Consider the following 17666-nt stretch of genomic DNA (forward strand, 5'->3'; position numbering starts at 1 on the left):
CCTTATCTGGTAACTCAACACCAGCTCCATCACCAAGAAAGCCCAGCAGTGTCTCTACTTCCTACGAAGGCTGAGATAGGCCCATCTCCCTCCCCCCATCCTGACCATGTTCTACAGAGGGACCATTGAGAGCATTCTGAGCAGCTGCATCACTGTCTAGTTTGGGAACTGTACTAAGATCTCGGATCGCAAAACCCTGCAGCGGATAGTGAGGACAGCTGAGAAGATCATTGGAGTCTCTCTTCCCTCTATCAGGGACACTTACACCACACACTGCATCCGCAAAGTCAACACCATTGTGGATGACCCCACACACCCCTCACACACACTCTTCACCCTCCTGCCGTCTGGAAAAAGGTACTGAAGCATAAGGGCCCTTACGACCATTCTGTGTAACAGTTTCTTCCCATAAGTCATCAGACTTCTCAATAACTGAACTGAACTGTACTGAGCACAACATACACACATCATCTTATTGACTGCACAGACCTACACGAAATACACACACTTCCAATATACATCCATCAACCTGTTTACATACTGCTTACATCCATCAAACTGTTTACATACTGTTTTGTACACTTTTTACTTTTTTGCTCTTTCCACACACTGTCTAATCATTTCCTTCATTTTGCACATGCTGTACAATAGTTCAGTCGTTTTGCACATACTGTACAATATTTCAGTCGTTTTGCACATACTGTACAATATTTCAGTCGTTTTGCACATACTGTACAATATTTCAGTCGTTTTGCACATACTGTACAATATTTCAGTCGTTTGCTGTTTTTGCACAAATCCTAAACATTATCTCAGGGACCTGCTGATAGGAAACTGTGTTCATTCTAGTATTACTGCTACTATTAATATTGTCTGAACATACAGTATTTACACTGGTCGGTTGGCGCTGTTTCTGTTTATTGTCTTTTGTGTATTGTCTCTTTTGTATTTTTTGTATTGTCTTGTAACTTTTCATCTGCACTCTCTTTTGTTCTGCACTGTCTTGTTGTCTTGTCCTGCACTGTTTGCACCAGGTTGCACATGTGGCTAAGACTACTTACATGTCCTTAGCCCTGTCTTTGTTTTATGTAGCACCATGATCCTGGAGAATCGTCGTCTCATTTCACCGTGTACTGCAACAGCTATATATGGTTGAAATGACAATAAAAGCTTCTTGACTTGACTTGACTTGACTTGACTTGACTTGACTTGACTTGACTCGACTTGACTAAAGGTATTGTAGATATTAAACATTTAATTTCTTAGTTTAAAATATTTCTAAATTCTAAAACTTTCTGTTTCTTTCCTACTGTGAATAAAAACCAATCCCAGATATTCAGTGTGGTCTCAGATGTCTAGACCCACTGTATATTTTAGTATTTAAAAAAATAAAATAAAAAGTCATATCATTTGCCTTAATTAAGATAATTGTTACCTATGTTAATAATTAGGTTATATTTAAAGTTTCGACACCAACTGTGATATGGCCTTATGAAAATAAGTAAATAAATTTAAACAGTACAAGCACCTTCCAATACAATACAATATAATACAAAATGGCTTGTAAACACTTGTGAACATTGTGAAATTCTCAACCTCAAACCTGCAGCACAGGAATAAAAAAATACATCCCACAGAAGTAACAAAGCCTAATTCCATAAGAAAACCATAGCTCTGGCAAAACTAGTTATGGTGATTCATGGACTTTGTCTTTACACCCAAGGATATCATATAAATCCATTTCAGTGTTAAAACAAAACCCTGTGGAACATTGCACAAGAATATAGAGTTGTTTCATACAGTTGAGTCGTAATGGATTTAAAAGTAGTCTTAGTCTAAGTACAGTATTTGCATGGAGCTGCTCTGATGCTATCTGAGCAAGAAACTAGATCCTTTTTATGACCACATGATTTACACACCTAAACCACAAGATTAGAAGACAATATGCCGAAGAAGAGGTATCCACGCTCCAAACACAATCAGATGTTGCAATGTGTTCAGGCCTGGGTGTGGCACAAAATTTACATCAACATTCAGTTTATAAAAAGGAATAAACTGTAAATAAATTTAATTTATTCAAAATCATCCATTAAACAAGTTAACACATTTTCCCCAAGTAAATAATTTAATGGTCATATATTAATCTGAGAATATTGCAGTTACCAGAATAGCTAGTATTCTAGAACATCATATATACACAATGGGATGATAGATATTTGATTTTATATCTTATATGTCTCATGTCATATGTCTTCGTGTCTGTGAGCATTTGTATTGCACTGTGTGTTTTGTAAAGGTTCTGTGGCCTTAGTAGACATTTGGTACATCTGCACACTGCAGGCTTCTTCGTCTGTCTTTCTGTAGCGGTACGGATTCAAAGAACCTCACTAGAGGCATGAATGGAATTTTATTAACTTTATTCAGAGCGTTGTTTGAGTCACAATAATGTTGAACATGAAGATGACAATGAGCTGAGCATGCAGCAAAAAAAGGACCATGAATGAAAGTTGTACAGTATTTCAAAAAGATTGAGTATGAGCTCAATGGTGAATGCTTATGCTTAAAAAAGACATTAAACTAAATACATTAGACATTTAATTTTTAACTACAGTTCAGAAATACTTTCAAACATATAAGGAATAGTATGAGTTAGTGCCTCATGGTTTGTGTTGTCCTCAGTTCAAGTTCAGCTCTGAAGGCAGCCTACGTGCAAAAACACGCCCTGCTGCCATGCTCAAGCAAGTCAATGTGCTGGGAGACATTCTTAGTGGTGCAATGGTCTGACTGCATTCTTCATCACCCACAGATATATTTGTGTTTGCAATTGCTGATCTCCCTATGGAATTCTCCTCACCATCTTCCTCCAGGCTAAGCCAAATGTCCTAATCAAATTGACACATTTGGTTTGATATAAGACTTTCACTTGAGGTTATTTGAACATGCACATAAGCATCCGTATTGGTAGGAATGTTAAGTCATTCTTGTTGAGACGTGTTGAGAAGGGTTTGCAAAAAGAAAACGTGTAATGCATGACTTTCAGATTTGACTTAAAATATGATTTAATATACACATAAAAACTGAGGGCAAATCGTATTCAACACTTCCAAATTTTACTTAGATTTTAATTTGTGAATTTAAATAGCTATCATAAAACTTTATGTATATACTGTTCAACAATTGATTGTAAATTGGTATTTTACAGAATGTCAAGTACAACACTGGAAGTAAAATTTGATGTATAAATACAGATGATGATGATGATGATGATGATGATGATGATGATTATTATTATTATTATTATTATTATTGAGCATTAATTAATGGTGCAATAATTATGTAGAGGTTGTAGGATTATTATGTAGGATTGTAGGTTGTAGGATTATTATTATGTAGGATTTATTTTTCTTCAAGTCTTCAGCTGCATGTGGACTCTAGAAACCTCAAGTTTACTCTAACCCCACCTTTTGAATAACAATGTATGAAAAGAAGGTGTGGGCCAGACTCTTATCAGTCTTCTTAACAGTGTGATGATATAATGACCAACAAAAAAGAATACTCACAGTGTGGGACTTAAGTATCTTAACCCCTGGAAATTTTTCAAATTTTCACAGACATGTTATGTATTGTAGCAGAGCTGATGGAAAGTACATGAAGGATTTAAAGCAGTAAAATCATAATATCGTTTTATTATTATGCTTAATATTGGTCAAATAAATTCAGTTTAGTGTGATAAGATGCCAGTGCCAATGTGTTCTATGATCGCTTTAGGAATATGGGAAATGTACTTGCAGTGTAAAAATATGCATCAGTGATCAGTGGTTGGTCATTAGGAACAGTAGTGATTAGTGATTGACAGTGGTTTAAAATAATGGAGATCAGTGACTGTTTTGTTGGAAATAATGGTGATTAGACCCATTGTTGAGAGAAATGAGAAAATGGAAAATCCCCACAAAGCACAGCTACACTGGCTGCCCAATCCTCTGCCTATATTTTCTCTCACTAACCATGAGAAACAGGCAGGGGTGGTGGTACAGGTCTGCTGTTGTCATGGAGATGGTGTTTCACACCTCTCCCCTTGTCTCATCTAACTATCTCATCTTTTGAATGCCATGCAGTTTCAGTTACCTCTCCAATCAACCTCTTCATCATCAACTACTGCAATCTACTGCCCTGCTGGTCCCTGAGAAGACTTCATAGAAGATTCTGCCCAAGCTGTCATCTGCCCTCATCCCCTTTAACTTTTTGGAAGCGTTTGACAGAGTTTTTCTGAAGCTGGCTCTAAGAATAATAAATAGTAGGCAATAAGGATGTAAATTTGTTTTGAGTGCTGGTTAGAAAAGGAAACCTTGCATGATAAATTAAAGAATAAGTCGATTCTCACTGTAAGCATTTCTGAAGTGTTTTTACTCATCTATACACAGCAGTAGGAAATGCCACTTTCATCAAATTATTTCAATACTGTTAATATACAAAAGTCTAGTAATCAGGAAGAGGTGGATGGCCTTTTTGAAACTTAAATTTTCATGCTACATGATTCTGTGAATGTAGCATTCGAATCAAACTATGAAAAATGTTCTATTGAAAATTTAATAACTTGCAGTTACTTTTAAGGATTAATAATTGTCATTGATGGATTGAGAATGAATGCCACAAACATGCAAGTGTAATAAACATATCAGTTAGGTAGTGTTTCAACTGCACAAAGCACTATAGCTAAACCTAATCATTAGCAAATTATTAGTCAGACAACTTGCAACAGTATACTCTGTAGACTCCAGTCTGACATGTCTAACATGTTTGCACTATAATCTTCAGTTAGTGGAAATGTGGAAGAGAATAATTAGTAATTATTGGGTTAGGTTATTGTTTGTTAATGTAACTAAGATGCATATCTATAATACCTCACCATGAGAGTTTAGTGTATGTTGCATATGAGCCAGCAGGTTTTTTTTTTCTATGCTAAGCTGCCACTAGGTGTGGATGATTGTGTTACTGTGATGAGTGCATGTTAAGGGTGTATCGAGGGTGTACTACCATGACCCTACCTGAAGGCAGTGACTGAAGTTGAATTGAATGAATGATATTCATGATCATAGTTAAGAAAATGCAAAGAATATTATAAACACAATCGCATAGAGTTGTACTCAAAAAGTTTGCATTCCTTGGGAGAATTTGCAAGTTGTGTATCATTTTTTAAAGAAAACACGAGTGAGAAGACAAATTTATATTATTTCTTATAGGACTCAAGTTAATATGTAAAATAAGGAAATAATCCCTGTTAAAAGGTTTGCATTCCTTTTGTAGTCATTGTGCAAACAAAAATCAGTCATTTTCCAAATAAACGACAATGTTTAGCAATGTCGTTCAGGGTATGCAAACTTTTGAGCACGACTGTAAACTGCAATGAACACTGCTACAATGTATGTTTAAAACATCATTTATTTTAAACAAAAATATTTTTTACATGTCATTTACTGGATAATTCATAAAGAATGTTAGCAGATACGGAGGCATGGCATAGATGACAGAGTTACTGACTGATGATAAGAAATTATAAGCTTGTGTTTGATTGCACAGCTGCTCCAATGCCACCTTTTCCACTCTCAGAATGCAAAATAGAAGAAACGTTTAAAAATATGCATAGGTGCAATTATGCAGGATTTTTACCACTCATCTGCCCCTTCAGCTGTATGTCTCTCTGCCTATGGCACTACGAAGAGACTGTGATATGATTTTAACATGATTTTAGAGTGCAGGAATGGGTGATTGAGGAAAATGTCCTAAAATGGAGATGGGAAAAGGGTGGGGATGTTAGATAAAGAGATACATGAAGAATCATGGCAGGCAGGCTTCATTTTCCAGCCTCGGTAGCCTTCTTTTCTTGTTCAATGTCTGTTAAAGAAAAAGGGAAGTGCATGTAAGAATAAAGGTGATGCAACGAATGTTATAAAAAACAGATAATAAAGTGGCAATGACGCTTAAAGGAAACATCAGTTACCATCATCAAATAATTTATTTAAGATAATTATAATGTTATGATTTTTTCTTTTGGAATGCTATTATATTCTGAGGTTACCGATGACCTTATGGTTACATTTATTACATTTATTTATTACTATTATTGCAAGATTTAAAAAAAAAAAATACAGATTCAATAACATTTCGAATATATCAAGGAAGAGTGTATCCCTTATATTTTGACTGATGTCTGTAGTTTTTGGCATAGTTCCATGTATCAGATGTAAACACTGTAATGTGACACTTGCATCAATTTTGGCTTTCTCAGGATAGACAAAGGATTATATGACAAAATTACTAAACACTAAACACTAATAACTGTTGTTCATTTTATAATAATTGCTGGACAAATTAAATCAAAGCTAAGTTGGGATCTTCACTTCACTTTCATAAATAAAACCACAAAACAAACAAAAATGCTCATTCTGTCTGTCTGTTTTTTTTTTTTTTAAACAAAGTACATTCTTTGCTTCATTGTCTTTATCAAAGCATTTTGAGAAACTGTTCATAAGCTGATCATCACTAACTAAAGACAAACTCTAGTATTCGTGCTGATGTTTGAATTTAGTTGTACAAAACACAAAAATATCCCAGGCCAGTCCTGGTTTTTCCGGTATTGTGTGTAACCAGATGCTATAAACATACTTGTACATTAACTTGAACCAACTCTGAACGAGGAAATCGATAGCAGCATGGTTTGTGGTGTACAAAAGGCCTACAGCTATGATAAAGATCCCTCTGCACACATTAGCACACTTCGGCCCTTGTTATTCTGGAGACCGACAGCAATAATAATAGCAATAATAGTATAAACCTACTCAATGTTACATGTTAGTCCATGTTACAATATTTCCTCTCTCTGGGAAATTCAGAGGAAATAAGTTAATAATAACTAAATGATATGGAAAAATAATGGGCAGATTATTCAGGGTTTTAAATTAATAATTAAATCATTATTACCCTAAATTACAGTAATAAAACGATGCACCATGCAACAGGAACATTACAAAGAGCTAGACTGAATCTGTGTCTGTAGATATTTGGAAGGATTTTCTGCTGGCTTGGAGATTGAAGAGATGTTTCATGTTCACACAATAAAAGGACATGCCTTTCTATACTTTGGATCCTTTACTTGGCAGTGTATTAGGCTACAGGTGAATTAAGGACAAACATCCATTTCCACCATTTCCTCTGATTCTGTCCGAGCGCAAAATACATCACATATCTGCTCTTACAATCTGTTGTTTCTGTTTCCTAATGTCACTTAACACAGAAGGTGAATGTGAGCATGTGGCATTTGCTTGAACCTGGGGGAAGTGTGGAAGCTAAATGAAGGCTTCCAGTTTTGCTTACCCTCCTTTGTTGGAAGAGTGTTTTTCTCTGCAGTGTTGGTCTTTTTTAGACACTTCTTGTCGAAGTTCTTCACCTCCTGCTTGACTGGGTGGTCACTCATTTTGGATGTTCTGTTAGAAAGAGATGAGCTGATTTGAATCTTTTAAATCAAACCGGAGAAACTGTGAGGTAAATCCAAGACACTTGTATGACTGTAAACAAACTATGACCGAATAAGTGACAAAACTGTGATGAAGAAAAATTGTAGTAAAATAAATTCTCTCATTCACATTTTACATGGTGAGAAATTAGCTGTTCATTTGCTGCATGACATTAATGAGCTTTCAGAGTTTCATACATCAATTTAAGGATGGTCATTAAACAATTTATTAAGAAACTCTTTGCAAAAATGGAAACCTGCTGATCTTAAACCAAAGTGCAATTAGCAAATGTATAACTGATTTTTCACTTTTTTATTTCTTGTTCCAGCTCCTAAGCAGGCTTGTCCTGTAGACCAGGCCATTCCTTCTCCCTGTTACTACACGCCCTTAACTAATTCCTCTTTTCTGTTGTCTGGACACGTCGTCAAACCCCACCCATGAAATTAAACTTTCTCTTATCAGTGGAAGAGAAGCCTGTTTAAAAAGTACAACGGTCTTTTTGTACAGTTGCAAATTGTCGAGAATAGAGAACTAGAAAAAAACCTGAAGATTTTCACAAGCGGTTACACAAACAGAACCAAGAAATTGCTAAAGAGATTTGTAACGTCTTTACATCGTTTTGATTGGTTTTAAAACATTAACAGGCAGTTGGTACAAAAAAAAAAACATTGGTGTGATCACCAATTACTGTGAATTGTACTATAATAGTCAAGGATTAGAAATGTTTGAACAAGGATTTTAACGCCTTTCTCAAATAAATGCCATAGCCATGCTGAATCTGTCTTGAGGATTTCAGAATGTGCCTTGTTTCATCAGTGCTCATGTGACAGCTCAGCTCAGCCCACACAGTGTTGCGCATTACAAAAAGCCCACTGTTTTAAGCCTGTGAAGTTCTGTTGCATATCAGCTTGATGCAAATCCAGTCTTTCTATCTGCACTCTTTAGGAACATACAACAGTGTTACTGACAGAGTTCCTTATCTACAGGTGCCATTGCACAAGATGTGGGTGTGGAAAACACACACACACACACACACACACACACACACACACACACACACACACACACACACACACACACACACACACAATGGGTTGAGTGTGCTTTTCAATGACAAGCAGGCCTAAGGTAAACATAATAAGAAACACATTTGTCCCCTTGCACTGTAATTAAGGAGGCTTGTGTTGCCTTCCCTGCATGTAGAGGTTGCTGATCTACTTTAAAAAACTGTACTCCACCCAAAAAGTGCATTGAACTGTTGTCAAGTTCACAGACAAATCACATTACATACCTCTAACTAGAATTTTACCTGAGCAAAGAGGTGGAAATGTATGAAAAATATGATGCACATATGACTTACATCCATCACTTTATCTGTGCAACAACAACAACAACAACAACAACAACAAATGACACTAAATCACATATAACACAGCAATTAAATAAGCTCACCTGTTATTTGGATCTAGTATAAATATTGCAACAAGAGCAACACAAAAACTGTATCTTTTGTAACTGTAACTGTATATTTGAGTCATTTTCCTAATACATCTGCACCAATACAGCATGCACCAAAAGGCACTGATGTATTTAATAATCCCATGGTTACATTAACACATCTCTGTTTGTCAGTGCAGTTTACGCCCTGCTATTGCGCAATAAACACAATCTACAGCCTGAACGCGTCGAAGAAGTGGATGTACTTCCTTTATTCACTACATATAACGTTCAGAAAACGAATATTAACACAGTATCCGTTGAAGGCAGATAGATGAAGAAGTGATACTGATGGGACTAAAGGAGGTGAATGCAGGAGAATCTTGGCTTTTAGCCCACTAGGTGGCACTGAAAAACAGTGATTTAACTTCACTTTTAACCCACAAGCAGTTTCGCGTAAAATATTTGTATGCATCATTAATTACTACTAGTTAAGTTAAACTAATCATTATATATATATATATATATATATATATATATATATATATATATATATATATAATCTTGCAAATTAATCACGCTTGCAAATGATATCTCACCTTAAACGGTACAAACTGAACCGTCTGCATTAGAATTCTATTTCGTATATGAGTTATATAGGAATAATACACACAATACTGCTTACCTGAAGCTGTCCTCGCGCCGTTAGTACACCTATGAAGCTATGTGTCTGTGTGCTCGTGTAATCCTATGACTAGCGGTTTAAGTAGGAAATCACGCCCCGATCTGCGCGAGCGCGCTTCTAAACCCCCTCACTCTTATTGGTCAAACGAACCTCCCCCTCCTTCTCATGTCTGTCATCGCATACAGCTGAAGGTTGAGTTCCAAATAGCTCAACTGTGGATAAATTCAACACTATAAATTGTCCAGTGTGGGATTACTTAAGAAGCCGTTTGGGTTTCAGCTACAGTTAATCAGAAATAACAGCAGGAGACACTGCATCCTAATACAGAACCTTACTTTCCTTACATAAGCAATATCTGTCTGTGACAGTGCTTGTGTCATGTAGTGCACTAGATGTCTAGCAAATAGATGCCTATTTCGAGCTTATACTACACGAAGTGATGGACACTGTACATCTTTCACTGACCATTTCTGTTGTTGTGAAACAAGACGCAACAGCACCCTCTTGTGGTTTGAATCATTTATAATTAAAAACAATTATACCACTCTGTGTCATTTATTTTACAGCCTGTCGGTTTAATGTTTATTATAAGCACTTGGTTAAACAAATAACAGTTATTGCTGAGACATAATACCACATTGGGCACCAATTTAAGCCAGAAATCTCCTAATATTTTGGGACGTGGTAGCTTCCTGGTTAAGGTGTTGCCCTACTGTTCAGAGTCCCAGGTTCACTAAGCTACTACAGTTGAGTCCCTGAAAAAGGCCTTTAAACTGCAGTTTAAACTGTTTAAAATGAGATAAGACTGTAAGATACGCTGTAAAATTTCAAATTGCATCCATTTTCTGTACTGCCTATCTTACACAGGGTTGTGAAGAGCCTGAAGCTTATCCCAAGTGATTCCGAAGTGCCCAGTACACAGAGAAAACCAGCAAAACATGCAGATTCCATACACGTGGATTGGAGGGTGGAACCCTAATCCTGGAACAAATACTGAATGCATATGTGAAATGTTAAATGGTAACAGGTACCTCAGGAGATGCGTCACCACAAATAATTATATTGATATTTTATTTGAGCAAGACTGAGAAGAAGTGAGCAAATGAAATCCAGTCAGTTGAGCATTAGGTGGGTATTCATTCAAAAAGATCCAAAGCCAAGGCAAGGCTGATAAAAGTTTATTTGATTATATTTAGAGTAATAGTGTATGAGGTTACATTCACAATTCACTTGATGAAATAAGAGATTCTGCTTCATCTAAGTAAAGTATAATGTAAATTTTGTTACTAGTTCAGCCTTTAAAAGTAACGATCTAATAGCTTGTAACCCTGAGATTAATACCTACAGGTGATTAATGAATTATGTAATCTACATGAAATACTGTACACAAAAAGACAGATTGCATTTTGAGGCACTGTTTAACAATTTACTTTACCTTGTAACATCAATAAAACCTGAGCATGTTGAGGAAATGCACTGTATGATGGTGGATGAGCAATACAGTTAACAATAGTTAGCAATATAGTTAACTCACTCAAGACACTCAGGAAGTCAGAATGGATTGTTTAGATTCTTGTCAGAATGAATAAATAAACAGGGCCAATTAGGCCCCACAATAATACAATTTTAAAAATATGTATATAAACCAAAGTTAAAATACATTTTAAAAACAAGTAAAGTGTCTTTCACAACAGCTAATGTAAATGTTTTAGAAAAATAAAGTAAAAGATTAATTAAAAATCTCTTTAGAAAAGAAAACCACAGTATTTCCTGTACCACTAAACTACACATCATCAAAATACTATAATGCATAATATGTGAATTCATTTAATACTTCATGCTTGCAAAGTATTCCACAAGTTACATGTTCAACAGGAAGTTGGATCATCCAAATTTCCTGAGGATCATGTGAAGAAGAAAAGTATGTTAATTTTTTTCTGATTCATTTTGAATGAGTGTGGTTATTAAGTGGCCAGGTCACCTGTCAAGTGTGACCGGTCAAGTGTTACAGATCACAGGTCAAGTGTTACCCAGATCGTAGAGTGAAAGTAAATTATTCACACACATATAAAAATCAACAACAAATTTTTTTTTAAATTAATCAACTGGAAACTCATTTTGTGGATATGCTTATTCTATGCTAACAATGTTACTCATTTAAGAGCGAAATTCAGACCTGTTCCTCAGCCTGAGCGTTTTGTCAGCTGGTCGTAAATGGCAGTGGTAATGCCCCAGGATATGCAGGAGCGCAAGATGACCAGCAATCCTCCACGGTACAACAATACTAGACTTCGTTGTCGTTTCTGCCACAGCTGAAGCCAGCTAGCTCTCACACCCAGGTTGTCACCCGCAACCTGGGCCTGCATGTTGGCCACCAACACTGACAGTGGATACAAGGGCAAGCTTATCATAATAGAGCTGACCATCCCTGACACAAAAGATGATGCAATGGGGGGACAATCTTTCTCAAGTAACACTCTGGACAACGGATCCTTAAGGCCAAAATAAAGACTGCTTCCTATTGCGTTGCGAGTAAGAGTGGGTAAAAAAGCTCGGTACCACCCATTTGCTAAAGTTTCTGTCCGCATCCGACCGACAATTTTGCTAAGAGTGGGAAGGCTGCGGTCATTACTACTGTTTTGTAGGACACTCTGTACACGCTCAAAGGGGGTAAAAAACAAACACTCCACTACCCCTGTCCCGAGCCCGGCCAGAGCAGGATGCATTGCTTGGGGAAAATATGATTCAGCCCAGGGGGATAACTGCTGCAGGAGGGTGTTCTGGAAGCCAAAGAGGATGGTTCCTTGAAGAGTCTTCATCAGCAAGGGTGGCACGACTCCTCGATAAAGCTTTAGCGTTCCTTCCTTATATAGCTGCACCACAGCCTCATGGATCAGAGTGCCGTGCAGCTGCTGCCGAAACACAGTTTTGTACAAGGGGAAAGTGATGACAGTGCAGACGAGGCTGGACATTCCACCATTCATGTAACTCTGGAAAGAGATACCCCGCTCTGAGACATCATGCTTTCCACTGCTGTCTGCAGGATTTTGCTGCATTTCTCTTTTTGGTGAACAGCACGTTGCTAGGGACAGAAAGAAATGAGATAAAATAATTATTCCTACTTTGTAAAACATCAATATACTGTTGTCACTTGAGTTAATTACTTAGCCATGGAAAATAGCCATGGAAAATTCATGGAAGATCCTTGCAGGTTTTTCTTATTTCCTATCTTTTGAAAAGGCTTTTCAGGTTTAAGAAAATTATGCATGGTTGATTAAGGTACATTTGTGTTAAATTCAGCTGATTGAATACGAGAAAAACATACTGGTTTCCATCATATATAAATAAAAGAAGTTTGTAACCATGTCACCATGCAAACATGGTAGGTCATGAAGGTGTCCACTAATACAAAGAAAACATGAGAGAACCAAGCGGAAGAGAACCACAGAACCTCAACAAAAGGGCCCCCAATGCCCCTGAATGAAAAAAAAAAAAACATTTCTTCTGTATACATATGGCTGATTCAACTTATACACAACTTCCTTAGCGACAGGCAGCAAGTAGTACGGCTGGGCTCAATTACATCCTCTGCTCTTACTATTAATACCGGAGCACCGCAGGGCTGTGTGTTAAGCCCATTTTTGTATACACTCTACACAAATGACAATATCAGCCCTTCGTCTAGCATAAAGTATTTAAAATATTCTGACGACATCGCAATTCTTGCCCTGCTTAGAGACAACAACTCTGTCATGGATTATCACACCACTGTTATGTACTTCACTCAGTGGTGTGAGGGTAACCACCTGAATCTGAATGTTAGCAAGACAATAGAGCTGATAGTCAGTCCCTCTACACCTCAGCACCCTATTGTCATTTAAAATCAACCAGTTGAAATAGTGGACAGTTTCAAATATCTGGGAGTGACACTGGATAACACACTCACCTTTGCTCAGCACATTATGGACATTCAGAAAAGAAGTCATCAAAGACTGTCAGTCATTCGCAAACTCAAAGGACTTAATGTCGCTCCTCGTTTACTATTTCTACTTTATCAAAGCATTATTCAGTCAATTTTACTGTATTGTTCAACGTGTTTTTTCGGCATGCTTTCTGTTAAAAATATGGTCAAACTCACAAAGGTGTCCAATATTGCTGCAAAAGTTATAGGTCTTTCAACACCTAACCTTATAGAACTCAATAACACAGCTATCGGACGCTTTGCCATTTCAGTAGAACTGGATTCCACACATCCACTAAATGAGTATCTAGCCCCACTGCCCTCAGGGCGCAGGTACAGGGCTCTGAGGTGCAGAAGGGCCCGCTTTGGAAGAAGCCTGATTCCCTCAGTCATTAAATATCTTAACAGTAGTCATCGCTGAGTGTTATTCTGAATGTTTCTTGACATGTTTGTATTATGACTGTTTATGTTTATGTTGTGTGTGTCGAACAACTGCAGTGTTGTGAAAAAGAATTTCCCCTTTGGGGACAATAAAGTAAAGTATGCAAGTATGCCTTCCTAATGTCAGTGGTGTGCAAATTTTTTAAAGGGTGTGTAATTACCTCAGCACGGTAGAATAATTATTAGGGCCATTTGTTGAGGAATAAAAACACACAGGCTATGCTCAATTTCATAAGTGCTAAACACAATTGCTTTCGTCATTTCTGAAGTGCTTTAGCAAATACAGTAGGTTAATCAGCATAGACAGTGCCTTGCAAATGTATTCATACCCATTGACCTTTTTCACATTTTGACACGTTACAACCACAAACAAAAATGTATTTTATTAGGATTTTATGTGATAGACCCACACAAAGTGGCACATATTTTGGAATTAGAAGGAAAATGATAAATGGTGTCCAAATTTTTTTTGTATTATCATTTGTATTCAGCCCCACTGAGTCAATACTTTGTAGACTCAAATTTACATTACAGCTGCAAGTCTTTTAGGGTATGTCTCTACCAGCTTTGCACATCTAGAGAGTGAAATTTTTGCCCATTCTTCTTTGCAAAATAGCTCAAGCTCAGTCAGATTGGATGGCGAGCATCTGTGAATAGCGATTTTCAAGTCTCGCACCAGATTCTCAATTGGATTTACGTCTGGACTTTGACTGGGCCATTCTAACACATGAATATGCTTTGATCTAAACCACTCCATTGTAGCTCTGGCTGTATGTTTAGGGTCATTGTCTTGCTAGAAGGTAAACCTCTGCCCCAGTCTCGAGTCTTTTGTAGATTCTAACAGGTTTTCCTCTAAGATTGCCCTGTATTTGCCTCCATCCATCTTCTCATCAACTCTGACCAGCTTCCCTGTCCCTGCTGACGAAAAGCATCCTTACAACATGATGCTGCCACCACCATGTTTCACGTTGCGGATGGTGTGTTCAGGGTGATGTGCCGTGTTAGGTTTCCACCACACATAACATTTTGAATTTTGGCCAAAACGTTCAATTTTGGTCTCATCTGACCAGAGAACTGTGTTTAACAAAGTGGAAACAATTAGGAGCAACAGCTACTCAGCTACTAAGGGGTAGGTCATGTGAAATCAGAGAGCAGGGCCAGTGCATGCTGAGGGCCACAGTGTGCAGAATTAGTTCAAGAACTGTGCATAGAGAGCTTCAAAGTATAGGTTTCTATGACTGAGCAGGTGCATCCAAGCCTTACTTTACCAAGTGCAAAACAATGCACCAGATGCAGTGGTGTAAAGCATGCCACCACCACTGGAGCAGAGGAGACGTGTTTTCTTGAGTGACGAATCAAGATTCTCTGCCTGACAATCCGAAGGCCGAGTCTGGGTTTGGCGGTTGCCAGGAAAACTCTACTTGCCTGACTGCATTGTGCCAAGTGTAAAATTGGTGGAGTGGGATTATGGTGTGGGGTTAAGTTTCAGGGACTGGGCTTGGATCCTTAGTTCCAGTGAATGGAACTCTTAATGCTTTAGCATACCAAGACATTTTGGACAATTTCATGCTACCAACTTTGTGAAAACAGTTTGGGTATTTCCCCTTCCAGTGCACTAAACAAGGTCCATAAAGTCATGGATGAGCGAGTTTGGTGTGGAGGAACTTGACTGACTGATAGAACACCTTTGGGATGAATTCGAGTGGAGACTGCAAGCCAGACCTTCTCGTCCAACATCAGTGCCTGACCTCACAAATGCTCTTCTAGAAGAATGCTCAAAAGAGAAAATTCCCATAAACACACTCCTAAACCTTGAATAAGAATATGGTGACATGCTAATCAGCTAATCAAATCAAAACACCTGCAAAGGTTTCCTGAGCCATCAAAATGCCTCTCAGTTTCACTGAGCTACACAATCATGGGGAACTGATAGTTGTCCAGAAACCTGTTGTCCAAGTGGACAAGCTGTTTGTGAAAGTGACGTGACATACGGCTAAGTACTGTATGGTGAACCATACTCAGAATTCGTTCTCTGCATTTGACCCATCCAAAGTGCACACTCAGGGGTCTGCTGCAAAAAGTGCGTTTTAATAGTGAAAGTATGTTGTTTATACTATAGGAGTGAGTTATAAACATCAAGAAGTTCTACCTATGATGTTTTACTCATTTTTCTTTTGTTTCATTTTTCTTTTTGTTTTGTTTCTATCAGTTGTAGTCAATTAGATGTAAGACACAATTCTCAAAGCACTTTAGTGGCTGGAAAGTAGAAAGTTTGTGCATTTGCAACACTAACCATTGTAGGACTTCTAGATAAGACATGTGAATTTTTCTCAGTTGCTGTAGTTTCTGTGTAACAATATTTACTCAGCATATTCTTGTTTACCATATAGGATTAACTGTCTGCCAGCAATAGATATGTGACCCGTGGCAGATGGTAAAACAACAAATAGGAGAAAACATTTCTCATTTTCAGATAAAAACGTCATCATTCAGAAAACATCCACACACACATCAGTTATTAAAGATGGGAAAGAAGCAAGAGAGATGATGAAGTATAGTGACCAGGTTGAATACTCAAATGAGTAATCCGCTACATGAAGCCAGTTTCAGTCTTTTGTGTAGTTCAAGTAGAATAAACTTATCTTGGCCTTGCTACAAATATGCCCATGCTGCAAATTCCTGATTATACCTTAATGTTTAAATGAGGGAAATAATTTTGTTAACACAGGATGTGGTTTGCCTAGTGCGGGCATCACCAAATGGCTGACCGCGGTCCGGATCTGGACCGAGTGACGGGTCTGCCCGGACCCGTTAAAATTCTAATATTATCATATTACTATATAACTATACATATACTAAACTATATAACGCAAATGAACGTTTTTTTCTTCTACTACAGAATAATAAAGTGCAGTACATCATATTATTTTTTAAATCAGCATATAGAAGGCAGAGATTTAGGAACATTTCGGGAATTATACCATAATATTCTTACCGTTAAAGAACTAGGTGGTGGACGGAACAGAAGGGTGGAGGTTCTTTCGGATTTTATGCACCCGGATGAAATAGCAGGGTGCACTTTATATATCTCTCTCTGCACCGTAGCATCTTCTTCCTTCTACTTCATAATAAGGTTATTTTTTAAGTCACAAGTACCGTAAATCGTACGTTGCCTATATCTCCGTTGTATCTCAGCACTGAAAGATGAAACTGGTGTAAGATGCTGCTGGGTGTATAACAGCTGCACACATCCCCCAGCATCAGCAGCAAGCCAATAATAAGGCGCCGTGTGACGCCCCTGGACGTGTGGTGGGGTGTCGATCTGAAATCATCGATACTTTCTATTTTGATGTATATGAAGTTCGGTTTCTACATATCGTTGCTTTTACGTCTCGTTTGCACGGTACACGTTACTCCTCCATTCGTGGTCCTGACATCACGTGACTTTTACTGCCGTAAATAAAAACATTGCAAACTGTTTTATTGTGTGTAGCAGGTTCAATAATGTGGCAACACCACGAACTAATGATTTGCAGCATTAGTTCATGTTCATTTTTAAAGTGAAATTAGTTAGTTATTATAGTTTTGTTTAGCAGACATTTAAAAATAAATACATTCATACATATTTAGC

General features: G+C 37.5%; 2 protein-coding genes across 2 annotated transcripts; both read right to left on the bottom strand.

Annotated features, from left to right (window-relative positions):
• Positions 1-5421: 5421 nt before the first annotated feature.
• Positions 5422-9789, bottom strand: tmsb1 (thymosin beta 1). The gene is made up of 3 exons (XM_027135868.2): positions 9634-9789; positions 7372-7481; positions 5422-5892 (listed from the first exon to the last, which is right to left on the bottom strand). The coding sequence occupies exons 2-3, from the start codon at positions 7469-7471 to the stop codon at positions 5852-5854; spliced, it is 141 nt and encodes a 46-aa protein (XP_026991669.1). The 5' UTR covers positions 7472-7481; positions 9634-9789; the 3' UTR covers positions 5422-5851.
• Positions 9790-11045: 1256 nt separating this feature from the next.
• On the bottom strand, positions 11046-17464 carry LOC113635717 (solute carrier family 25 member 53). The gene is made up of 2 exons (XM_027135315.2): positions 17031-17464; positions 11046-12715 (listed from the first exon to the last, which is right to left on the bottom strand). The coding sequence occupies exon 2, from the start codon at positions 12687-12689 to the stop codon at positions 11817-11819; it is 873 nt and encodes a 290-aa protein (XP_026991116.1). The 5' UTR covers positions 12690-12715; positions 17031-17464; the 3' UTR covers positions 11046-11816.
• Between the last annotated feature and the right edge of the window lie 202 nt (positions 17465-17666).

Source organism: Tachysurus fulvidraco, chromosome 17 (assembly GCF_022655615.1).
Source record: "Tachysurus fulvidraco isolate hzauxx_2018 chromosome 17, HZAU_PFXX_2.0, whole genome shotgun sequence".
Lineage (NCBI taxonomy): Eukaryota > Metazoa > Chordata > Actinopteri > Siluriformes > Bagridae > Tachysurus > Tachysurus fulvidraco.

Bases quoted from the DNA above. Each gene is read 5' to 3' on its own strand.
- tmsb1 (XM_027135868.2), bottom strand. From the start codon at position 7,471: ATGAGTGACCACCCAGTCAAGCAGGAGGTGAAGAACTTCGACAAGAAG. The intron at 5,893-7,371 runs GTAAGCAAAACT...TTTCTTTAACAG, and splicing joins CACTCTTCCAACAAAGGAGG to ACATTGAACAAGAAAAGAAG.
- LOC113635717 (XM_027135315.2), bottom strand. From the start codon at position 12,689: ATGCAGCAAAATCCTGCAGACAGCAGTGGAAAGCATGATGTCTCAGAG.